Source organism: Panthera uncia, assembly GCF_023721935.1.
Source record: "Panthera uncia isolate 11264 chromosome B2 unlocalized genomic scaffold, Puncia_PCG_1.0 HiC_scaffold_25, whole genome shotgun sequence".
Classification (NCBI taxonomy): domain Eukaryota; kingdom Metazoa; phylum Chordata; class Mammalia; order Carnivora; family Felidae; genus Panthera; species Panthera uncia.
The window spans coordinates 3,466,356-3,492,100 of NW_026057581.1; the positions used below are offsets into that span (position 1 = coordinate 3,466,356).

Here is a 25,745-nt window from a genome sequence, read left to right on the forward strand (position 1 = left end):
AAAGAAAGAAAGAAAGAAAGAAAGAAAGAAAGAAAGAAAGAAAGAAAAGAGAGAGTGGCAAAAGTAACATTTGGTTTTTTTTAATGTTTTTATTATTTATTAATTTTTTTTCAATATATGATATTATTTATTAATTTTGAGAGAGAGGGAGAGAGTACACCTGAGTGGGAGAGGGGTTAGAGAGAAAGAATCCCAAGAAGTAATACTTGACAAACTCATGGCGGAGAACTTTCCAAAGTTACCGGCAGGCACCGAATCACAAGTCCAAGAAGCTCAGAGAACACCAAACAGGATAAATACCAAAAAGGCAAATAATTAACAACAAGAAAAACCGACTGGACATATTTAAGTTGCAGAAAACCAGGACACAGAGAACATCCTGAATGAAGCCAGAGAGAAAAGTATCTTACCGACAGAAGAACAAGGAGACGAATTTAGAAGACTTATCAGAAACCATTCAAACAAGAAGAGAAGGGGAAAACATCTTTGCAGTGTTGAAAGAAAAAGAATCTGCCAAAATGGAATTCTATATCCAATGAAATTACCCCCAAAGTGAAAGAATGAAGACTATTTCAGGCAAATAAAAACTGAGGTAATTTATTGCCAACAGGCCGGCCATACAAGAAATGTTAAAAAAAAAAAAAAAAAAGTAGGTTTTAATCCAACCATATCAATAATCATTTTAAATATGAATGGCCCATACATATCAGTTAAAAGACAGAAATGATCAGATATGGATAAGAAATAAGGTCATTAGACATGGAATCTACAAGAAACTCTTCTTAAATACAAAGACTCAGATAGATTAAAAGTAAAGGGATAAAGAAAATGTGATGCAGCCACGAAAACACTAATCAAAAGAAAACCTAAGTAGCCATATTAATTTCAGACAAAGCAGAATTTATAGCAAGGAAGATTATCAGAGATAAAGGGGTATTACCTAATGATAAAGGAGTCAAGTCTCCAAAAAGATACAATAATCCTGAACATGCATGTCCCTAACAACAGAGCAGCAAAATACAGAAGGTGAAAACTGTTAGAACTGAAAGGAGAAAGAGACAAATATAAAATTGGTAACTGTTTTCTATTTGTTACATCTCTTCTCTGTTTCCTTTTTTTGAATTCTCTTTTTTGCCTTCTCTGGGTTTAATTATTTAAGTGATTCAGTTTTGTTTCTTCTTTTCATGTATCATTTAGACTTTAAAAAACACCTGTTTTATTTCATTTTTTATTTATTTATTTTGAGCGAGAGCGAGCAGGGGAGGGCCAGAGACAGAGGAAGAGAGAGAATCCCAAGCAGGCTCTAGAATGTCAGTGAGAGCCTGACACGGGGCTCAAACTCTTGAACTGTGTGTGAGGTCATGACCTGAGTCAAAATGAAGAGTCAGATGCTTAACCAACTGAGCCACCCAGGCAACCCCCAAAAGACACCTGATTTAGTAGTTGCCCCAGCATTTACAACATACATTTTTTAATCATCTAAATCCACCATCAAATCGGGGTGTCTGGGAGGCTCCATCGGTTAAGCGTCTGACTTCAGCTCAGGTCACGATCTCACAGTCTGGGAGTTCGAGCCCCGCGTCGGGCTCCGTGCCGACAGCTCAGAGCCTGGAGCCTGCTTTGGATTCTGTGTCTGCCCCCTCTCTCTGCCCCCTGCCCCCGCTCATGCTCTGTCTCTCTCTGTCTCTCAGTAATAAATAAATGTTAAAAAAAAATTTAAACCCACCGGCAAATAATACCAAACTGCTTCATGTGCATTGCAGGTACTTTATAACACATTATTCCTAATTTTGCTCTCCCGTCTCTTGGGAAAGTGCTGTTATTCATTTCAGTATCCACATTATAAATACATGATTACATTACTGCTTTAAACAAGTAGTTATCTTTTAGAATAATTCAAAGTGAAATATTCTTTTTATTTATTTACTTTGAGAGAGAGAGAGAGAGAGAGAGAGAGAGGCAGAGGGAGAGAGAGAGAATTCTAAGCAGGCTCCACACTCAGCACAGAGCCCGATGCAGGGCGGGACTCAATCCCACAACCCCGGGATCATGACCTGAGCCAAAATGAGGAGTCGGGACCCTCAACTGACTGAGCCACGCAGGGACCTCCAAAATAAAACATTTTATCCCTTCATTTATTCTTTTCGGATGCACTTCCTTTTTTAATACGGATCCATGTTCCTGAGTGATTTCATTTCCTTCTGCAGAAAGAACTTCTATTAAAATTTCTTTTGTGGGTAATGCTTTCGTTTTTCTACCTAAGAAATTTTTGCATAGCCCGAGGCAAAAAAACACTCTTCTTGCTATGTCTTCTTCTAGAAGTTGTATAATTTCAGGCTTTACATTTAAACATATGATTCATTTAGACTTAATTTTTATGTATGGTGGGTTGAAGATTCTTTTTTTACATACAGATATACAATTGTTCTACCACCATTTGTGAATTGTCTTTGGATGTTTGTTGAAAAGTCAGTATTTGTAGGACGAATACCACTTACTTGATTTTAAGGCTTGTCATAAAGTTATAGTAATCAAAACAGTGTGGTATAGCTCACAAAAAACAGTCAATGAAATAAAATAGAGAGTTCAGAAACCAACTCACACAGATATAAACTCCTGATTTTTTTCCTGATCCACAAAAGAAAATACATAAAATTGGACTCCATTCCATTCCATTCCAAAGAGCTGTTGAGAGAATAAAGAGACCTGAGACAGAGACAAATGTTTGCAAATCCTGTCTAATAAAGGAATTCTATCAAAACTCGATAAAAATGAAACAAAAGCCCAATAAAAAAATGGGGAAAATGTAAACAGTCTTTTCGCCAAGGAAGATACAGGGAAGGATGGCAAATACTCACAAAAAGATGTCCCACATCATCAGTCATTAGGGACAAGCAAATTAAATCCATAAAGGTTTATGACTACACACCGAAGCCTCTGACATCGCTGGGGAGGACGTAAAATGGTACAATCACTTCAGTGACCTGCTGTATGATCCCCCCATTCCATGCCAGGTATTTACTGAAGAGAAATGAACACACATGTCCGTACAGAGACTTGTACGTAAATGCTCACAGTCACTTTATTTGTAACAGCCCCAAACTGGAAACAATAAAAAGGTTCAACAGATGAATGAATGCACACACTATAGTACAGTCCTAAAACAGGGTACTGCTTAGCACTAATCATAAATGAATGCTAAAAATAAATGGATGAAACTCAAAATAAGTATGGCGAATTTACAGAAAACCTCCAGAAAATAAAAACGATGACGTAGTGACAGGCAGAGAAGGTCAGTGGTGGGAGAACAGCAGGAAAGAGGAATTACAAAAAGAAGTAAGGAAACTTTTGGAGGTGAGGAACACGTACATTTCCTTGACTGTGGTGACGGTTTTGTGAGCGTGCACGTAATTACACGTGTCAAGTTGTACATTTTATGTCAAAGATTAAGTGTGCAGTTTATTGCATCGTTTGTCCCTCAGAAATCTGTTAAAATCTTTTTATCCAATTTTTCCTTGAATGATATCCTGAAACATTTGTAGTATTCCATTGCTTTGGTTTAAATATTGAGAACCCCATATTCTAGAGAAATGGGTATTCGCAGGGACCACACACGTAAAAAAAGAGCCTCTTTAGAAGATCCAGGGAAACTGATGTCCTTCACATCGGAGTCACACAAAAGGAATTCTCTTCGCGGCCATACAAAGGAACCAGATGGAAGAGAGAGAGAGAGAGAGAGAGAGAGAGAGAGAGAGAGAGGGAGGGAGAGAGAGAGAGAGAGAGAGAGAAAATACAGCATGTATTTTCCAAACACATCCGAAAGATGAAAACTCACCAGAAAATTGTTTCCACAGAGCAGATCTGAGTTGTAACCTGAAATTACAAAATGCAGCTAAAAACTAGGGAGGCAATTATATTTACGGGCAACAGTAGACACAGGAGCTCAGAGCAGAGGTGGCCCGGTGACAGGAGGCTGTGCTCAGGCAGTAGAGCGTGGAATACAAGTGAGTTGACAGATCTCAGGGGAGGATTTTGGAAACACGAGACAGAACATTTTAGAAAAGGAGAGAACCAAGCACCAAAAGAGAATTGGCCCTCTTCCTTCACTGTCTCATCCAATGATTTTCACGGTTCGGCCTGATACCTTCTCTTCACGTTTTGATCGATCACTGTTTCTGTCTCTGGGAGTAGTACGTATGTGGGGAAATGTCTGTCTGGGGAACGAGGGTAACTTAACGGAGTCGTCGGAGGAAGACAGAAGGCAACAGGCAATTAATGATGGCGGCAAGTGTAGTATTCCACAGAAGACTTGACACGCAGAGTAGCAATGTTCCAGGAGTAAGTATTAAACGTCTACACCGTACTGGGGTAGAGACGGTGCAAGGACTCGCCATTAGCCTTGAAGATACCGGTGTGAAATGTCAGCACCCACAGGAAATGATGTTATAAAGGAGCAGCAAAGGTCCCGTGATGGAGAATGAAGCAGAGGGGAGCTCCTTGACGCCAAGGAAGCCTGCAGACCAGGGTCCCCGCATCCCTGACTATCACAGTAACTCGCCAGGATGCAGAGTGGCTCCATGCGACTCTCTCTCTCTCTCTCTCTCTTTTTCCCCCCAGAACCCCGTGTATAACTGGAGTCCTAAAACCCAGGGCATCATCTTCAGTTCCATCTTCTATGGCATACTCATCATCCAAATTCCTGTTGGATACTTGTCTGAAAAATACTCCATCAAGAAAATGATCGGCTCGGCACTATTCCTCAGCTCCCTGTTTAGCCTGATTCTGCCGATGGCCGCTGAAGGTGGAGAAGCTTGGATCATCGCATGTCGGGCGGCCCAGGGAGTTTCCCAGGTACTAAGATAACGCAACAAGTGAACAGGGCTGAAATTCACAGGAAGCATCAGAGATCAGATGTCCTAATCCTTCTGATTTCAGGGGTCAGCATTAATAGCTCAGCACGCAATATGGGTCAAGTGGGCTCCACCCTTGGAACGAGGCCGACTCACCTCCCTGAGTCTATCAGGTAACGACCTAGGGCCTCGAAGGTGTGAGTGTCACTGCTCCCTCACTGTGCCGTGTTCTTCCCAGAGCTGTAAAAGACGTGTGTTTTGAACTGTCCGGGGCTTTGGGAATCATCTGTTCCGGCAGCCCCCCCTTAAAGATGCGGAAACTGTCTAGAAAGGAGAGGCTTCTTTATCTCAAACAACAGAAAAAGGGAGAGGCGGGGGGGAAAGCAAATATTTTATTCATTTCTTCTGCCCAGTGTTTTGCTCTACAAATGTATTTCACCGGAAATCGTTCATTGCTACCCTGACGCTACATAATCTCTAGGTTCAGATGTCTGCTCCTTAGGGGCGCTCTTTGTGCTTTCTGATTAGGGGTTCTGCTGGGGCCCTTCATTGTTCTGCTTGTGACTGGATTCATCTGCCAATCCCTGGGCTGGCCCGTGGTCTTCTATATTTTTGGTGAGTCTCTTTCTGTAAAATCCCAGTCATTATTCAGAACTGAAAAAATTCAAAAAAAAACACCAACCTGACTATAACGTAATAATTTATAGAAAGTTAATGGCTTTAAAAATCATGAATCTCATGGAGGGTAAGAGGTCAGCCTTCATTAATTTCTTCCTGCCCTGGTACTGGTTCCGTGCAGTTTTACGCTTCCAGTCCTCTCTTCCGGGGAGCCGCCACTCTCTGTGTCCACCTGTCCGTCTCTCCAATTTGGGGGAGCCACAGCTTGCCCTATGACCTCAACTCTCTGCGGGATCGAAGACGACTTGTTGATTTTTAGTCTGCTAAACACTTTTCTGGTCACGAGGATGGGAAGGATGACTCTTCCAAGTTCCTTACGTGCCGGATCAGAAAGCAGAAGTCTCTCTCCAGGCCATTCTGAAGTTAGCGGGGTCAACACTGGACGAGAAGACATATTATATTCCAGTGTAGTACAAATCAGTAGCTTTATTTGCGACTTTTAAATGTTCCTGTGTCTTGCCCCGGGCCTCACAAATGTTAGAGCTGGCCAAGCCTCCATGCCCACAAATCAAGTGGAGGTTCTTCGGTCCTGAACCTGAACTCTCAATCACATCCAACAATACCGGGGGCAGCGGCGGGGGGGGAGGGTCTGCCTGACCCCCTGACCAGACTTCATTCTTCTGGCCATTCCTGCTCAGTCTTCTGCAGACTTTTCCTCTTCTCCTTGCCACGAACTCCTGGCTTTCTTCAAAGCTCTGCCCCAGGCTCCTCCTCTAGGACCGTATTCCCTCCCTAAAAACGTGATTCATGCTAAGTGTCGGTGACCGCTTACTAACCACGCGTCTCGGAGCGAGCAAGCTGACCTTTCTGCACATCAATATTCCCTGACAGTACCACAGGACTTTTCTGAGGGCTAAACTGTCACACAGAAATGTACGTATTCCCCATGTCTTAGGGGGCTTCTCTCCACTTACGTGTCACCTTGGGATTAGGTCCTCAGGCCACGGAGTGAGGTGGGAGTTGTATGTTGTCAATACGCTTTAAAAAAATTTTTTTTTGTTAATGCTTATTTGTTTTTGAGAGAGACAGAGGCAGAGCGCGAGCAAGGCGGGGGCAGAGAGAGGGGGAGACACAGAATCGGAAGCAGGCTTCAGGCTCCGAGCCATCAGCACAGAGCCTGACGCAGGGCTCGAACTCCCGAACCGCGAGATCATGACCTGAGCCGAAGTCGGACGCTCAACCGACGGAGCCACCAGGACCCTCCCACCCCCCACCGCCTCGCCCCAGCCCTTGCTTCCTCTCCAGTCACACTGGCCTCATAACCTAGGGCTCTGGCACTCTCTGCTCCCTCTGCCTGGCCCCACATCCACATCCCAGCCTCCACGGAGCCTGACACCCCTCACCTCCTCCCCCGCAACTTCTCTCCACAGTTCTTACCACTGACATTTAACACCTTTTACCTACTTACTTTTCATGCTCTCCTTCTCATCCACTAGAAAATAAACTCCACAAAGACAGAAATATCTGTCTGGTCTATCCACTGCCGTACCCCCAGCGCCTAGAATAGTGACTGGTACAGAATGAGCATTTCATCACTACTTTTCGAATGAATGAATGCATTTCTGGAAGATTCACTGACAAGCACTGCACCCCCTGTCCTAACAGGATTTCTAAAGGGTCATTAGTACAAAACACTCAAAAACGACAAATCCTTTGGCAAACTCATGGAGGACTTGTATAATCCCTGAGGCCAGGGCTGTATCTTAGGAGCATGGCCAAGACTGAAGCTCCCAAAGCTAGGTGATGGTCAAGCCCTTTGAGGTCTCGGCTGTGCCGTCTTCTCACGGTGGGACACATTGGGGATCTAGAGATGAGGGTCTGTCTAGGAGCAGGGAGATCCACTCTCATGAGTGGGGGGATACAGAGGCTCGAGGGCCAGAGGGCTTGCCGCCCTTTCCACAAAATTCATTCTGGAGGCAGAGGCAGCCTCGGATACAGAGAGGACTGCCCAAAATGCAAGCCTTGCTATAAAGTCGCAAAGAAGAAAGAGGAGGTTCAGGTTCTCGGACCGATGACGAGACACGTCAAGGTGGGAAGGGCACTTACTACGGACAGAAGCAATTTCAATTCTAACCTGTTCTGCTTTGAGAGGCGCCTGTGGCTGTGGCGTGAGTCTTCTCTGGTTCCTTCTGTTCTATGACGACCCCAAGACCCACCCGTGTATAAGCGTCAGTGAGAAGAACTACATCTTGTCATCCCTCAACCAGCAGCAGGTAGGACACGGACGCTCCACGGTGGCAGCTCCCAGATTCTGTGCCCAAAGAAACCGCGTTCCAGCTTCTCCTAATGGGCTGACAGTCAACGTTTCATTGTTGTTGCTGTTTTTTCCCAGAGCAGCTCAAGAACACGGTCTCTGCCGATCAAGGCTATGATTAAGTCTCTCCCACTCTGGGCCATTGTTTTCGGTTCTTTTGCTTTCCACTGGACAAACAACATCATGCTTTTCTACACCCCGACGTTTGTCGACTCCAACCTTCATGTGAATGTAAAAGAGGTAAGGACACCTTTCCTCTCCTTTTAACTTTATGAAACTTCTCACGACTCTAGTCCTAGCTCTTGGCCTCTCTACACTGTCTAGCTGATGCTCTGCACCTGGAGACTCACTGTTTCCACTTTTTCTGTCACCATTTCCCGAAACAAAAGGTGTAGGCACCGTGTCTGGCCTCTGCAAAACACAGTCCTGTTCCCGTAGTGCCTTTCCCCGCCATTCACTGTATTACTGCCCTACTGCAGTACTCAAGGCTCAACACCATCGTTCCCTACAGGGACTCATCCTCCCCTCCACGGTGCCCAGTCACACCCATCCTATCTCTCGGAACAAGGCAATGAGTCCCGGGCTGAGAACCCATGACTCAGGTCTTGCTTTGAAACGACGGGCACTCTCATTGCTTGTCTGACTTGGAGAATCACTGATGCCTGGAACCTTATGTCTGATGCCATGGTAACCAGAAAAGACTCCCGTAGAAATGGAATGCCCAAAGTGGCATTCTGCAGTGAACCTCCAGGAACCCAGCCTAGGGGCCAACATGACAGTGAGGTCATTTAAGCTCTTTCTGATTCAATTTTGCCCTCCACGAGTCCATGGAGGGGTTGAAATAATAGCAGCGATCCAGAGTAAGCACCAGATAAATGTTTGTAATTGTTGTCATCACTCTTTCTCCCCCGAGCCAGCTGTCCCCATTCCCAAGTGTAGTCTTCATCTCTGTTATCCAGAACTTTCAGTTCCCGTGACACTACCAATAGAAAACTAGACATACTGTGACAACCGTTTTTGATTTATTTATTTACTGGAGTGAGAGAGAGCGCGAGCGCGCGAGCAGGGGGAGGGGAGAGGGGAGAGGGGCAGAGGGAGAGTGAGAACCCCAAGCAATCCACACTCAGCGCAGAACCCGATGTGGGGCTCGACTGCACAACCCTGGGATCGTGACCTGAGCCAAAATTAAGGGTCGGATACTCATCTGACCAAGACACCCCGTGACAACTATGTCTGACCTCAAGGCTATTTTCCTCTTTCTTTTGGGTGGTGTGGCCCCAAGTCAGAATTCTGTGGTTGTATGTTGATGGTGTCTCCTATGGCAATATAGATGTTCAGTATTGAACTTCAGTGTAGGGATGGCTCTGGCTTCCGGACTCATCCTTCCGATGACATTTCTTTCTCAGAATGGGCTGCTGTCAGCCCTCCCCTATTTGTTTGCCTGGAGCTTTGGTATCCTGGCAGGTCACGCTGCAGACTTCTTCCTGTCCAGGAATATTCTCCGCCTCAATACCATCCGGAAGCTCTTCAGCACACTAGGTAAGGAACAGCCAGGACATTCAAGCACTTTGAGTTACTTCACCCCATCTTCGGGACGCCCCTGATTGTGTTGTCTGGACGGCTCCCCAGGACTCTTCCTGCCTCCCTTCTTCGGTCTGTGCCTGATTCACCTGAGTTTCAGCTTCTCCAGCACCATCGTTTTCCTGATACTTACTGGTTCCACAGGAAGCTTTTGCATGGCCGGACTACTTATAAATGGCTTGGATATTGCTCCCAGGTATGGTGGTAAACATCTCTTTCTTGTATTCAAGCTCTCAAGGGCGCTTTAAGATTTCCACCGTGTTGTAAGTTCATGGCCGGCAGGCCAAAATGCTTCCTGAAGAAGCATCAGTATAGTTCAGAAATCTCCTCTAAGTGATAATTATGTGCCTAATGATATATTAATGTGTGCAACTCTTATGTGTATGAAGTGTAGCCCAGTGATTCAGAGCACAGGTTCTAAAGTCGGAAGGTTCGGTTTCGATAAAAGCGTGAATACGCCGCTCAAGCAACCTGCTTACCTTCTCTGTGCCTGCTTCACATCTACAAAATGGGGGTAATAAGAGAATTTAGTTTAACTTAAATTTTTTATTTAAAAATTTTTTTTAATGTTTATGTATTTTTGAGAGAGAGAGAGAGAGAGAGAAGCAGGCTCCAGGCTCCAAGCTGTCAGCACAGAGTCTGACATGGGGCCTGACCTCACAAACCGTGAGATCATGACCCGAGCTGAAGTCAGACACGTCACTGATTAAGCCACCCAGGGTCCCCGGTTCAGCCCTTGTTGAAGATACACTAAGTGTGACTGATGGCAGCAGTTCTGCCATTTGCACAGCTCCAGGGGGCGCTGTCTACATCGTACTTTGCGGGGCTAGTAGTCCCTGGGGAACTTAGATCCACTATGAACACGATTCTCTGAAGTTTAGTAACGCAGGGGCCGTGGGGCTAGAGATGCAAAATCAACAAAAAATAATCCACTTGTCAACTCTTACAAAGAACCTCGTCCATCATATCTACACAAGGTGAGCGTCAGAGTGATGAGGACATGTATCCATTAGTTTCATTCAGTTCCAAGGCCCTCCTTAAAAATGCCCACAGGTGTTCTGATCACCTGGAGTTGTATAAAAACGTGTAAGGATTATTTGATATAGAAAGCACCATGTCAACTGAGCCTTATGCACTTTGAGGGCAAGGATGAGAAAGGAGGGGCGCCTGGGTGGCTCAGTCGGTCAAGCGTCCGATTTCGGCTCGGGTCATGATCTCACGGTTCATGGGTTCGAGCCCCACATCGGGGTCTGTGCTGACAGCTCAGAGCCTGGAGCCTGCTTCGGATTCTGTGTCTCCCTCTCTCTGCCCCTCTCCCACTTGTGCTCTCTCTCTCTCAAAAACAAATAAACATAAAAAAAAAAAAAAACCGAAAAGAAGGAGAAAGGAAATTACAAATAGTAGCATTTCTTGAGTATTTTTCATGTGCCCATCATGCCGCAGTGTGAATGAGATCATGTTGTCCACATGAGTGTGGGCGAGGAAACAAAAGAGCAGGGTAAGGAATTTATGTTAAGTCACGCAGCGATAAGGACGGAGGGTGCATACCTACATACGTCTGCTTCCAAAGTGGACCAGCTGTAGTCACTCCCTCAACAGTGCCAGTTGCTAGCATCTGCTCAGTAGGACCTGAAATATCTCAACCAGCAGGGGCTGGGGTAACACAGCACTTGGCCTGAGTTGCACTGTCCCGATGGACCCAAACTCCAGGTCGGCCAGCTAATTTTGTAGAGTCAGGGAGAATAAATATCCTAATACACAAACTAGAAACAATTCTCAGTCTCTTAAGCTAGGTCGTCCTCGGTCTTTAGGGCATACGTGCATTATAGCTCAACCATATCAATGGGTAGGGCTTAATCGCCTTTTACTAATGGGATGGAGACCAAACTTACTTAAAGCAGAATGTTCCTAATCATATACTTCTCTTGCCTATTAGAGAGAGTTCTCTAAGCAGATACAGTTCCGAATTGTCCTCTCGGGGAAATTTGGTCTTTGTTAGAACTGAAGAGTAGTACAGGGATTATATAGGTTGGAGTAGAACAAAGGTGGTGGGGAAGAAAGTTCTGGAAGGAAGCAGAAACACACACGTGGTTTTGTGAGAGTACTGTTTGGAAACTAGGATTGAGTGAGACAGAGAACCTAAGAATGTAGTGGCCGCTATTGCTTATGGTGGGTACCAAGAGTAGAAAAGCCCAGAGAATTAGAAAGATGTTCTGTGATGCGTTAAGAAGAAACTGTCATTGCCTTGACATTCTTAAAAGAAGGCTCCAAAAAAGATTTGAATTACTTTTAATTATTATTTTTCAAATAATTTTTTAAAATGTTTGTTTAGTTTTGAAAGACAGACAGAGAGAGAGAGAGAGAGAGAGAGTAAGCAGGGGAAGGACAGAGAGAGAGGGAGCCACAGAATGCAAAGCAGGCTCCAAGCTTTGAGCTGTCAGCACAGAGCCCGACCGGGGGCTCGAACTCACAAACTGTGAGATCATGACCTGGGCCGAAGTCCAACGCTTAACTGACCGAGCCACCCAGGAGCCCCCACTTTTCATTATTTTTGACTGGATGGATTGTGCACCCCCTCTGTGTGGGTCTCAACTGTAGTTCAGGTATTGGAATATTATTTGGGCTCTACTAAATCATAGTACGCCAAAATATAAAACGGATAAAATTGAAAGTCTACTTCAGTGGCTATTTAAATTTCCAAAATGCTTTTTACCCCAGACTGTTGCAGCTGGGGAATGAGCAAATTTAGAGCAGACGGTTGTCCAGAAGATTATCCTGCGTTACAGCAACCTCCAGCTTGTTTTCATTCCTCATCTCAAAAAGCTACTGTTTGAGGACTGAATGGCACGAGGATTAGAGCATCACACGTTCTCCCCTTGCCACTCTCAGATCAAAAGAACCGTCCGCTCCATCGTATGGATAGGTCATGGTTTTCAGAGGAATTGTCAAGGCATTCAGGATCTTGACACCGAAGATTCTGTTTATTTCTTCAACTGTGGAATGAAATCACCTCTCTTAGTACAAATAGGTCACATCCTTTCCCCGGTAACAACATGCTAAAGACTTCCGAATCTGGGAGGAGAACGCAGTCGTCAAAGATGGCCTAGTTACCGAAGAGATAACAGGACAAATATAAAGAAAACCGCTCCTACACTTGTCAGAGTAAGATTACCAAAACCAGAAAGGTGGGGAGGGAGAAACAGAGCTCTCTTAAAAACAGCCACGTGCAAAAGCCACGTTGCTTTCAAAGAAGAAATAATAAGAATGAACAGGAACGATGAAAGCTAGAAACGAATCTCAAATAGGTAAAAAAAATAATTAAATAAACTAAAATCACGGTTAACTAGAAATCTATCTTCAGCAACAATTCCTTCAAGAATTAAGGCAATATAAAAATATTTTCAGGCAAATTATGAGAATTCACCAGCAACAGACACCCAATGAAAACTTATTAAATGGGAATTCTTTGGACAGAAGAAAAATAATCACAGATGAAGCATAGAAATATGGAATGAAGAAAGAGAGAGAGAGAGGAAAAAATAAAATAAATCTAATAATTATTGAATTCACAAAAGACAATACCATTAGGGTATAAAAATATGTAAATTAAAATGCACCACAATGAACAGCACAAAAGACAAAAAGGCACAAATGAATATGTGAATACATGTTCTAAGATGTTTTAATTAATGGGAATTTGCAAGACTATTCATTTATATTAGACTAAAATAAGTCAAGAATATGTATTTTAATCTCTAGGGTAACTACTGAAGAAAATAATGATGTAAAGAAAATATTTTTAAAAAACAATGAAAAAGAAGTAAAGTTTAAAAAGAAACATAAAATTGGTGGGATAAAGAATGATGATCATTTTAAGTCAAATGTATCAAAAAAAACATAAAATATAAAAGGACTATATGTTCCAAATTAACTTAATCTGGATTAAAATAAAAACAAAAACCAAATATAATAGGTTAAAAGCAAAATCAAGGAAAACAGATCAGCCAAAGCAGACTTTAAGTCAAGATGCATTACTAGAAATAAGAATTTTTAATGATTATTTCAATTCACTAGAAGATATAAGTTTCTAAGTTTCTATGCACCCAACATTGTACAGCTGCAAAGCAAAATTTGAGAAAACTGTTCAACTTCCACACAGGATTGAGCAGCTGTGGATGACTGACATTCCAGGTGGGAAACCTTTGAAAAGGCCAAATAAAGTACCAAAAGTAGGGACGCCTGTCTTGATCTTGGGGTTGTAGGTTCAAGCCCCATATAGGGTGTAGAGATTACTTGAAAAAAAAAGTCTTTAAAAGACATACCAAAAACAGTCATTAAAAGACATCAGGCTGCAGCAGAGGCCAATAAGACCAAAAACACAAGAGGACAGCACCTCTGAGGTGAGCGGACAGTTCCTGCCACTTTTTTCTTGGGGTCATGTGCCAATTGTAAAATGGCTAATAATCCAGGTTTGGACCTGGGAGGAGGCTGCTTCTCTGAATAGAGAGATTAGCCAAGCTTCCAGGTGCACGGGCTGGAGCGACAACATTGGAAATTAAGAGAATTTGAGCATAAAGTCACTTTCTCTCCTTGAGATATTTGTTGAATTCTGAAGTTCGACCGGGCAAATGGCAGAATTTCCTATACTATCTGTACAAAGGAGACAAGATCTACCAAAGCCTGGAGGGCCCCGGCCAAATATACTGAACTCTCCATGTAACAACACGGAGTGCAATACCTAGGGGGGTTCTAGAGGTAAACTGACTCTTGCCAACAGTGGAACCTAGCCTCATCTTAGTTCATTCCCTAATTAGATTAGTGATCTATTCCCTCCTCTCCAAATCTAGTACAGAGAACAGTGAATCTTTTCTTGAAAAGTATGACATATTCTTGGAGTCCCTACAGCTCTTATTCACAATGTCCAGCATTTAATAAAAAATTACTAGGCATGACAAGGGATAGGGCCATGTGATCAGTAACCATAAATGCATCAGAAATAGTCCTACCACTGATAGAGATATTAAAGTTATCAGGTGAGAAGAACTTTGCAATAGCTGTGATGAATATACCAAGAAACCAGGGGGGAAAGCTGAAGAAAAGAGATGAAAACATAAAGAATTTGACCAGCAATGGAATCTATACAAACAATCAAATGGAAGTTTGAGAGCTGAAGAATAAAATGTCTGCAATTAAAATCTTAATAGGGTTTTTTTTTAATTTTTTATTGTTTTTTTTATTATTTCTGGGAGGCAGAGAGAGGCAGAGAGCAAGCAGGGAAGGGGCAGAGAGAGGGAGACACAGAATCGGAAGCAGGCTCCAGGCTCTGAGCTCTCAGGACAGAGCCCAATGTGGGGCTTGAACTCACAGACTGCGAGATCATGACCTGAACTGTAGTTGGCCGCCCAACGGACTGAGCTACCCAGGCGCCCCAATAGATAGGTTTAATGACAGATTAGCCACAAAGAGAAGACAGGATTGGTATATAGAAAGGTGTATCATAGGAAATATCCAAACTGAAATATACAGGAAAAAAAAAAAAGTGAATAAACGGAAATGTGGAATGAAGTAAAAAGGCTAACAAATCTGTACTTGAGTCTCAGAAGGAAAGGAGAAATAAAATGGGACATAAGCCATATTTTATGAGAAAACAGCCCCAAATAATATTAAAGTAATGAAAGATGGTAAACCACACATGCACAAAGCTCTGTGAATTTCAACCATGTGACATGTAAATTATAATATACACATTAAGAATGCCAAAAACCAAAGACAAAGAAAAAAAATCTTAAAAGGAACTAGAGAGAAAAGGCATGTTACTTTCAAGTAGCACAATATTAAGCCTGACCTCTGGTTTCAACAGAAACCATGAAATCCAGAGGTAATGAGATGAGCTCTATAAAGTGCTAAAAGAAATAAATGTCAGCCTAGAATTTTATACCTAGTGAAAACACTCTTTGAAAGTCAAAGCAAAATAAAAATGTTTTCAGACAGAGAAATTGTCACCAGTGGACGTTCACTAAAAGAGATACCGAAAGAAAATTTTCAGGTAAAAAGAAATTATCCCCATTGAAACCTGATTGTGCTAGGACGACTCAGGAGCGATAAGGGGGTAAATATGTGTGTAATTATAGAGACCACTGATTTGCAAAACAGTAGAGAATACCTTGTGAGTTGAAACGCACATCAAACCAAACTGCATTAAGGAATTAAAATACAGGATGCAACAATGCAAAGAGGGAGATGCACAGAAATGTTAAAATATTAAAATCTTAAAAATGTTCTAAGCTTCTGGTGTTGTAGAGAAAAGAGTAAAAGTATAATTCATACTAAAGTGAAAAGGACATGCTATAATATCTTCAGTGCTTGAAAACAACAGTGAAATACTGTCATAGACGGAAAAAATAAAACCGATGAATCTAGAAGAAAGAAAAAGTGGAATGTGAAAGCAGAGGTCAAAAAGAAAATAGTGAACAGATAAAGACAGTCATAAGTATATCAGTTATTGTATTAGACCAATATGGATGAAATATTCCAAGTGAGTATCAAGACTGTCCAGCTCAATGATAAAGGACACTGTAGCCTGCTACAAATAAAACATGCAATAAACATGAGGACATAGCACGGATGCAATTAAAGGCTATAGAGAGGTATCCCACGCAAATATTAACCAAAAGAAGATTGAAACAACTATGCTAGTATCGGAAAAAGTGGAACACTACTAGAAATAAAGTGTTAGTTCACAATGGTGAAGAGAAAAATATCAGAATTATACCTCTGAATCCAAGAATACAGCCTTAATTTATATTCAGTACGAACGGAGAGGGCTCAAAGAGCTAGACAAACGTACCACGGAGGGAGAAATTTTCATAACCTCTTTGAACAGCTTGTACAAAATATGAGGGAGACACGAAGTTAGTAAGGACGTGGACAACTAGAATGACAAGAACAAAATGTGACGGGCTTGACCTAACTGACGAATATGGAACACGACACTGTGCTCAACGAGGAGAGGATCCCAATTATTTTCAGTTGCCTACAAAACGGTTACTGAAACTGACAATATGCCGGATCATAAAGCAAGCTGCAATTAATTTAAAACGATTGAAATCATTCAGAAGAGTAACACCTTGGACTGAGAGTAACTTGTCCTGTGAGTGTTCTGCAGGACAAGCAAACGTTTCTAATAAATTTTAACTTGATAAACGAGCGACGTCTTGCAATACGAGTTGTACATGAGGCCAAATGTCACCTGATCACAACTGAGCCAACGGTTCTTGAAATTCACTCTGATATACACGTGCTTTCGATTACAAGGATGTTTCCGGAATGAATTATGCTCACATACCAAGGTTTTACTGTATATTCTTAGATCACAGTGAATTAAGGTTGCCATCAAAAGTAAATGACAAATAACCTATTGCTTTCAAATTAATGTCTTAAAGAAGAAATCACAGTTGGAATTAGAAAATACTTTCACTAAATTATAATGAAATAGGACATTTCAAAGTATGTGGGATGGTTTTAAAATCATGCCCAGAGAGACATGTATAGCTTTAAACATATACATCGAAAGACAGTTAAGTCTTCAAATCAATAATCATGTTTTGATCTCAAGTAGCCAGGAAAAAAGGAGCAAATTTAACCCTCCCCCCAAATTATGAAGATTAGGGGGAAAAAGTCATAACATAAAATCGACAATGTCACAGGTTGGTTCTTTGGGAATTAATAAAATTAATAAAATAACGAAGCTGATTAAGAAAAATAAAGAGAAAAACGGTCAAATGAGTAACATCAAAGTGTGCATTATGGTAAGTCACAGCATATAAAAAGGAAATAATATTATGGACAACTTCATGTCAGTAAATCTGACAATTAGATGACACTGAAAAGTTCTTCAACACACACACACACAGTCATAAAATATAATTTTTAATATCGTTATGGGGAGAGGGGCTCATGAAGGCAAATGTGACAAAGGCCCACAAAAGTCCTCAGTGGCCCAATTCCCACAAAGACCTTAGGGGTCCTACCGCTAAAATGAAAAAGGGAACTCTACCTTCCGGGGACAGTTGGAGGTCTCTGCCCCGATCTGCACCTGTGGCTGCTCACGATCATAAATGTTCTTCTTTACACATTAGGACACACCCTCTAGCTCCCCCGAAAAAGCAAATCAAATTTGCACCCAGTGACTGCCTATAGCTGCTTGCAGGGACTCTGGGTCCCTAGGTGATGCCTCTCTTAAGACACAGAAACTAACAGACCAACTACACACAGCCTCCCACATGTGAAGGCAGAGGAGGAATAAAATAGACCCAGGGACACAAAATCAAATGGACAGAACAAAACAAACAGAAAACCCTCACTCTCAGAAAAAGGAAGAACACACAGAACCTCTAATGGTGAAAGCTGTTAGGCAGGAAAGGCAAAGACTCCCCATCCTGGAGAGAACTCATTTCTCGGTAAGACACTGATTCCGCTCTCTGAAAGGCACTTCCTTGTGCTCTGTGGCTTGATGGATTTGAGCCCTAGTGTATTGATCATTCTCTGTGGCTTCCCTGATTTTGTAGTTCACTTGCTGCAGAGCTGGGTCTGGGTACCCAGGACTGGCCAAGCACTATTGTTTGGAAACTAGCTTCTGCCCTCCTTGTCTGAGGACTGGAGCAGTCGCTGGGGCCAGGATCTGGGACTGTGGCAACAGGCCAGGTGAATAGAGTCCTTCCATTCTGTATTAACCCTAAACCGGTTTCTATTACCAATAAACATCACTTTCCGAATTTCTCAACTGTATTTACAGATTTCCTAATCCTGCTGGCTGTCACTCTACTATGGTCTCATTTTCTCAATCTCTTAAAAAGCCAACTTTTCTGACTTTGTGCTGTAACCGGAAAGTTAATTATATCGGCATACTTTTTTGACATTTTAATGGAATTTGAGGAGGAGGAATGAAAAATTCAAGAAATAAACAGTTAGCTCTCTTAAACCTCATTTCATTAGGCTGGCTTTTCCTGTAGTGTTTATACGACTTTACGTCTGTGTTCTGTCGTTCTTTTTTGCACAGTTATTACGGATTTCTTAAGGGAGTTACAAATGTAATTGGAATGATAGGAGGACTAATTTCTTCCATTCTGTGTGGAATGATCCTGAATGAGGTAAGGAGCATTCAGACATGGGCGGTTACCTTTCTCATATTAATTGTACAGAAAGAAGGTAATGTATATACAAACAATTGTAGAGGTGACATCTGCCAGAGGTGAGTAATGAGATATTCTGTCACATCAAACCTGGTGAGATCAGGCATCCCTCCAAACCTAGAGATAATACAATTTCTTTCTCACTGGATGTCAATTAGTTGTGCTGGGAACATTTTCGTCGTTGGTCAGGGGGACAGAATTGGACCTCTGTGATTTAAAAAAAAAAAAATATTTGAGAGAGAGAGAGCACACACAAGTGGGGAGGGGCAGAGAGAGAGGGAGACCCAGAATCCAAAGCCTGCTCCAGGCTCTGAGCTCTCAATGCAGAGCTGGATGCGGGGCTCAAACCCACAAGACCTTGAGATCATGAGCTGAGCCAAAGTCTGACTCTTAACCGACTGAGCCAGCCACGTGCCCAGGACCTCTGTGATTTTTAATAATGGGTGTGTGGCCTGATCAAAACAGGAATTTGGCTGGGTGAATGGTGATATAAGTAACAAGATACAGTTTTGCTAGAAAAGGAACTGAAAATCAGGAGCAAATTAGAATGAAAGACCAGAAGAAACACTTCTAGAAAGGCTGACTTGTGTTCCTACAAGTGTTGTGGGCAGGGTTACCTGAAACCCTTCTCTTAAGAACACTAAAATGCCCTATCAAGCTTAAACAATCATTCTACGTGCCGACCTGATCTTGAAAAAGACGCAAGAGAAATTTTCAGAGATCGAACACGAAGGAAGAGCTTGATCCTAGGGACATAAACGCCTGCTGAAGCCACGGGCCGCCCCTGGGTGACCTTCCTCTTCAGCTGTGATGGACAAACCAGGAACAAGAGATAACATCCCAAAATCACTCAAAAAAAAAAAAAAAAAAAAGTTGGGACAGACATGCCGGCATAAAACTGTAATCACAAAGGACTGCCCCTTCACACCGCTAGCCCCGTGAAGGTCATATACAAACTTGGTGTCTTTGGGGGAAAGCCCATGAGCTGTGGTGTAGCAGGATCCAGGCAATTCCTCTACGTGGTCCTGATGACCCGGGCCAAGGAGAGATGGTCTGCATCTGCCATGGCCAGATTTCCCAAAGAGGGGAGCCCTCCACCATCACGCTCCACGTACGTAAGGTATCGGGAAGGCAGGAGAAATCACTATACGCGTGGAAACTCCCTGATGACAGAGTGGCCTCCGTGGAAAGGCAGAGCTCCAGGAGCCCAGGCTGCCCCCCGCCCCAGCACAGAGCCCACTCGGTCTGTTTTTGGGTTTACCTCGCTCAGACGTGCTGAGTGCACCTCCAAAAGCTTGTCAGGTGAGCTGACTTCTCCGCTGGTTTCCGAAGGCTCAGAGGAAACGTGGCTCCAGAGACAGCCAAAGCTGTCTCCGTCCAGTGGGGGAACTGGTCTGTCTCAGCCCCTGCTCGGAGGGAAAGGAAAAACAGAATAAAGACCTTCTGAATACCTGAATCAATACACCAATTTTCACAAGGTTTGGGGGCCCAGATTCAAACTCGACTGGTTTCAAGTGCCATAAGCCAAGAATTGAAATTTCGAGGAGGCCACAGATGCCTGGTAGAAACTAGTGAAATTTCTCCGGAGAAACTCACCCTAAATTCATACTCCAGGATTTTCTCGTGCAGGGAAGTTTAGGGAATGTGATTTCACAATCAACCAAAAATCACCAGACACGTGAAGAAACAAGGGGGTCATGTGAGAGAATAAAAAAAACTTGGAATATATCTTTAAAGGTATTTGAAATCTATGTATATATTTAAAAAATGTTTTTAAATGTTTATTTTCGAAAGAGAGAGAGAGCACGAGCAGGGGAGGGGCAGAGAGAGAGGCAGGCACAGAACCCGAAGCAGGCTCCAGGCTCTGAGCTGTCAGCACAGAGCCCGACTCGAGGCTCGAACTCACAAACCGCGAGATCATGACCTGAGCTGAAGTCGGACGCTTGACCCAGGCGCCCCTATGTATGTATTTAAAGAAGCAAAAGAGAGGATCGAAAATATAAATAAGAAGCATAGCATCTGACAAAGAACCAAATCTAACCTTTGGTAACCAAAAATATAAAAAATGAAACAAAAAATTTCGGATTGAATGCAGCTAACAATAACAAGAGAATTGGTGAGGCTTCTGATTCCAGTAATGAGAGAGTAATTTGGGCCAATTCTGTTAGTAAAGGCAACTTAAAAGGCCGGAAGCTCCATCGTGCCGTATCCTGTGGTAGCACGGCCATCCAACAGCCGTCATAAATCCTTCCTTTCTGGAAGCCAGATTGGGAGACAGACAGCAGCAGCTGGTTTATGGAGGTGAGGCGGGCATCCCGAGGGCTACCTCTCGCTGTGCACTTGGACGCCCTCTGATCGGGTCCTGAAGTGATCGAACGAGTGCTCGGCCTTGATTAATGTGTTCTGTGTGGGCTAAGGTGAGTCAATCAGATCTGTGGTGACCAGAAGGGCAGAGCAGGAGGTTAATTATTGCAGCCACAATAATTTTTCTGGTTGAGCAACACAATTGACACACTTGGCCTAACTGATACGTACAGAGTAATGCCCCACTCAACAACCACAGAATCCTCATTCCTTTCAAGGTGTCCCGGAACGTTAACAAAATCTGACCACATACTGTGCCGTTATGTAAATCCTAGCAATTGTAAACAGGACTGTGATTACACAAAATGTGTCCTCCAATCACAGTTCATTTATGACAGAAATGAAAGAGAAAAGCCACGTAGAAAAAGCCACATATATTTCGAAAATAAGAAATGTCTTAGATCGTCAATCGCCTATATTGGCAAGCTCAGTGATTTGACTCAGTTCTTCCACTGAGAAAAGATGGTAAATTAGATTCCAGAGGACCAGTATTCTACAGAAAACCAAAGTGCGATAACACCCAAAATCAATACCGACAGGATTTCTAAGAAGATCACGTACGTTTATAAAACTGAACAACATAACAGTAAATAATTATTGGGTTTAAGAGAACATCAAAAAAAGAATCAAGTAATACTTAAACTGAATGACGGTGAAATTGGTACATTTGGAAGTATATGGGGCATAAAGGGTAATTTACAACTTCACCTAATTTATAAAAGAAAACACCAGAAAAACAACCAAAAATAAATAAACTGAGCATTCGACTCCAGAACTTGGGGGGAGGGGGGCGAGAAAAACAACAGAGCGAACCCAAAAGATAAGGACTAAACTAATAAGGGGGCAAATAAGTAAATTCTACAGTTAATAAAACCGTAGAGAAGATATATAAAACTTAAAATTGGTAACGTGAAAAGATTAATCAGATAAACTTTCTGGAGCAGGATACAAGAGACAAGATTCAAATAAAATACTCATTTCCCAATGAGAAAAGGGAAATGTTTTCAGGGACAATGTAGATTAAAAGCCAAGAATATTCAGAACAACCCCAGGCTGAAAAGTGGGGAAACCTGGATGAACAAAATCATTTCTAAAAATATATAATTTACCCAAATTGGCTCACGAAAGATAAAGACCACGGATGCACCAATCAAAATGGAAAACCTGAAGTAGCATTCAAACATCTTGAACCTGAACTCAGGCCAAGGTGGCTTACCAGCTGTGTGCTACCTAATATTGGATAGCTTATTCCTATTCTCAACTACTGATGCCGGAAATTAAGAAAAAGAATTCTGAAAGCACTTATAAGGCTTGTATAATTTTGATTCCAGAACCAGATGATAGCCACGGAAGAAATATTTAGGCCTATTTAACTCATGAACAGAGATGCAAAAGTCCTAAAGAAATTATTAGTCAACCAAAGCTAAGAGTATATTAAAAAACAATACCTCATGACCAAGTGGATTTTATTTCAGTAAAGCAAAGATAGTTTAATGTAAGTGTATTTAGCGGTGTAATTCATCGCATTAGATCAACGTAGGAAAAAAAAACTTCTAGGATTATCTCAATTGGCACATAAAATTCCAAAATTCGTATGAGGTTTTTTTTTTTGTTTTGTTTTGTTTTTGCATCCGATTAGCAAAATAAGGAAAGAAAGGAACTTCTTTAATGTGGAAATTTTTTTCAACCTTTTTTTTTTAACGTGTATTCATTTTTGTGAGACAGAGAGACAGAGCATGAGCAAGAAAGGGACAGAGAGAGAGGGAGACACAGAATCCGAAGCAGGCTTCAGGTTTTGAGCTGTCAGCACAGAGCCCAACGTGGGGCTCGAACTCGCAAACTGCGAGATCCTGACCTAAGCCGAAGTCGGACGCTCAACCGACTGAGCCACCAGGCGCCCCAATGTGGAAATTTTTTACGCCAAAATACTATAGATTATTTTTACCGGATGAAGAAATTTAAGATGCATTTCTGATGTGGATAGAGATAGAGAGTATTACGCGATGTGAAATCAGTCAAAGAAAGACAAATCCCATATGACTTCACTCACATGTGGAATTTAAGAAATAAAACAAATGAGCAAAGGGGAAAAAAGAGAGGGAAAGAGGCAAGCCAAGAAACAGATTCTCAACTATGGAGAACGCACGGATGGTCACGGGGTGGGGGTGACTTCTCACCAGGTAACGTATGGATGTGTTGAATCACTGTATCGTACTCCTGAAAGGAATATAGCACTGTATGTTAACTGCTGGAATTTAAATTAAAAAAAAAAATTCCCCCAAAAATATAAAGCTAGACATTTCATTAAAAAAAAAAAAAAAAAAAAAAGAGAAGAACTGAAAGTGTTTCAAAGCAGGTATTTTCATTTGGAAAAGGTGGTGAAAGCAATTATTTGCATTAGATGATGTTAAGTGATGATGTTTCATCAGTAACGTAACCTCACAAAGCTTTGTAGATGATGGCAGCTGACAGTTTATAAAAGAAACAATAAGGAAATTAAAAAGTTGAATAAAAAATAAGATGCATACTCCTGAAGGTGAGAAATGAGAAAAGGATGCTCATACCTACATTCCTTATCAACTTTTTAACACTGGACTGGAATTTCTAGACACTGTTTTAAAAGGAAAGAAAAATACAGATTTAAGAATCAGAAAGAATAAAATAAGGCTTCAGAAAACCAACACGAGCAATAAAAAATAGAAAATGGAAGAAAGTAAGAATGGAGTTCAGGAAGTTTGCTCAAAACGAAATCAACATACTTAAATAGCAGCGTTTATAAATACCGGAAACGTTACCTAGTGGGCATTTTATATATATATGGCATCATTCACACTACTAACAAAAGGAATTGTTTTGGAATTAGAATACACCCCAAAATATGCAAGACGGTAATGGAGAAATTTTTTTAAAATACTGACTTTATAAGGGCACCTAGGTGGCTCAATCGGTTAACTGTCCGACTTCAGCTCAGGTCATGATCTCACTGTTGTGGGTTCGAGCCCTGCATCAGGCTCCGTGCTGACAGCTCAGAGCCTGGAGTCTGCTTCGGATTCTGTGTCTCCCTCTCTCTCTCTGCCCCTCCCCCACTCATTTTCTCCCTCTCTCTCTTTCAAAAGGAAAGTAACATAAACATAATTTTTAAAAAACACTGACTTTATAAAATACTGTTAATAACACAACATGTACAGTTATAAGGAAAAACAAGACAGAGCTAGAGTATAAGAAAAAATAATCTGGGAGACACTGATGAGAAACTAAAGAGTTAATTTTTTTTAATGAATCAGTTTTTATTCAGAGGCTATAGGATTCTTCTCTGACTTTTTTAAAAAAAATTTATTGTAGTAAAAGACACAGAAATTTGTCCTCTTAATTTTTAAGTGTACGTTACAGTATTAAGAGTATTGTTAAGTATGTGTACATTGTCATACAATAGATCTTTAGAACTTTGTTATCTTGCATGACTGAAACTTTTTCCTCACTGAACAACTCCCTGTTTCCCCTCCTCCTGGTCCTTCTGATTTTTTTAAATATAGGGATTAATATTACAATTTTTTTTTTTTTTTGGTATATGGGTAACCATTAAAAATAGGCAGAATGTGAAACTTTCAAACCAGGGTAGAGGAGAAAAATGCGATGTGGAAAAAAAAAAAGGCAAAACCCCCTCGATTTGAAAGAAGAAATGATATGTGTGTGTGTCGGGGGGGGATGAGTAAGAATATGGTTAGTATATAGGAAAGATTGAAAACACAGAAATTGTAGCAAATACACCAGTGGTCACAATAAATATAGACGCACTAACTTCTGTGGTTAAAGGACAAAGGTTTTAAGACTGGATTAAAAACTCAATCCATTCTTAGGCCATTTATATATAAGATACCTGCCTAGAATAAAGAGATAGAAATATTGAAAGTTGTAGGGACAGCATAAAAAAAGAATGAAGCAAACATTAACCAAAGAAAGATGGCATTGCTCTATTATCAGGAAAAAAGTTTTCTTTTAGGCAATAACAGTGGAAACAATTGAGGGTCAGCCGCTTAGCTGTTTAGAGTGTGTATTTCTCTGGCAAAACTATCTTATTCAGCTACTTCTAAGCTACGTGACCCAGAAACATTTTCCCTCTAATTCTTGGTGTCTCCAGCTATAAATGGCCAAAATGACATAGAAACGTCATGGGATTTACGGGTTTACTGAATCCGATCATGCATGCAAGTGTCAGACGCTCATATACTCAACCCATAACAGCTCTTAGTCTCATTACCCGCGCACCCTTTGAAATCAGGAAAAACAAACGCGTGTTTGCTCTCTTATCCTGCAGTGAAATGCTAGCAAACCCAGTTGCTCAAGAAAAGTAAGTTACAGGTATATACAATGTAAATGCAGAAGAACAAAATAACATGATGTACAGAGAACAGAGTGTCCCCCTGGGGAGAAAGAATCAAAGTCAGTTTGCATATTGTGGAAAAATCTAAACAGCATTTATCAACCCATACACAAAATACCTATGGGGGAAAAATGAAATTTGTGCAAAGTCCCCTATGAAGAAAACTGCACACCTAGAAGCAGTATCAGTGAAAATACACAAAGAAAGAGGCACAGTCAAGTTTCCATGCTGGACTTCAATTCCAAATCACAATGAATTGTATTAACTTCAAATCACTGCAAACTATATTATTTGTCATTGAATTTCTGGGTAGGTCTCGCTCCTTTTCTTGACTTTGCCAATGAGCTGCCAAGCGTGGCATGTTTAAATTAGAGAGATCAGTATAATTAAATATATTTAATGTCTAGTCTGGAAACATGTTTTTTTAGTTTCTCAAGGCCTACTCC

At 41.7% G+C, this 25,745-nt stretch overlaps 2 protein-coding genes across 4 annotated transcripts in view; one reads left to right on the plus strand and one right to left on the minus strand.

The window, feature by feature from the left end:
- The window catches only part of LOC125939383 (histone H2B type 1-A), a 373,771-nt gene that overhangs the window by 270,530 nt on the left and 77,496 nt on the right, over positions 1–25,745 (minus strand). The gene's annotated exons all lie outside the window — the stretch shown is intronic.
- The window catches only part of SLC17A1 (solute carrier family 17 member 1), a 34,831-nt gene that overhangs the window by 6,235 nt on the left and 2,851 nt on the right, over positions 1–25,745 (plus strand). Inside the window, exons 5-12 of the mRNA XM_049611336.1 lie at positions 4,618–4,851; positions 4,936–5,023; positions 5,379–5,465; positions 7,620–7,741; positions 7,861–8,022; positions 9,189–9,321; positions 9,412–9,559; positions 18,422–18,512. Coding sequence (XP_049467293.1) covers positions 4,618–4,851; positions 4,936–5,023; positions 5,379–5,465; positions 7,620–7,741; positions 7,861–8,022; positions 9,189–9,321; positions 9,412–9,559; positions 18,422–18,512 — 1,065 coding nt within the window. The remainder of the gene's footprint in view (positions 1–4,617; positions 4,852–4,935; positions 5,024–5,378; positions 5,466–7,619; positions 7,742–7,860; positions 8,023–9,188; positions 9,322–9,411; positions 9,560–18,421; positions 18,513–25,745) is intronic.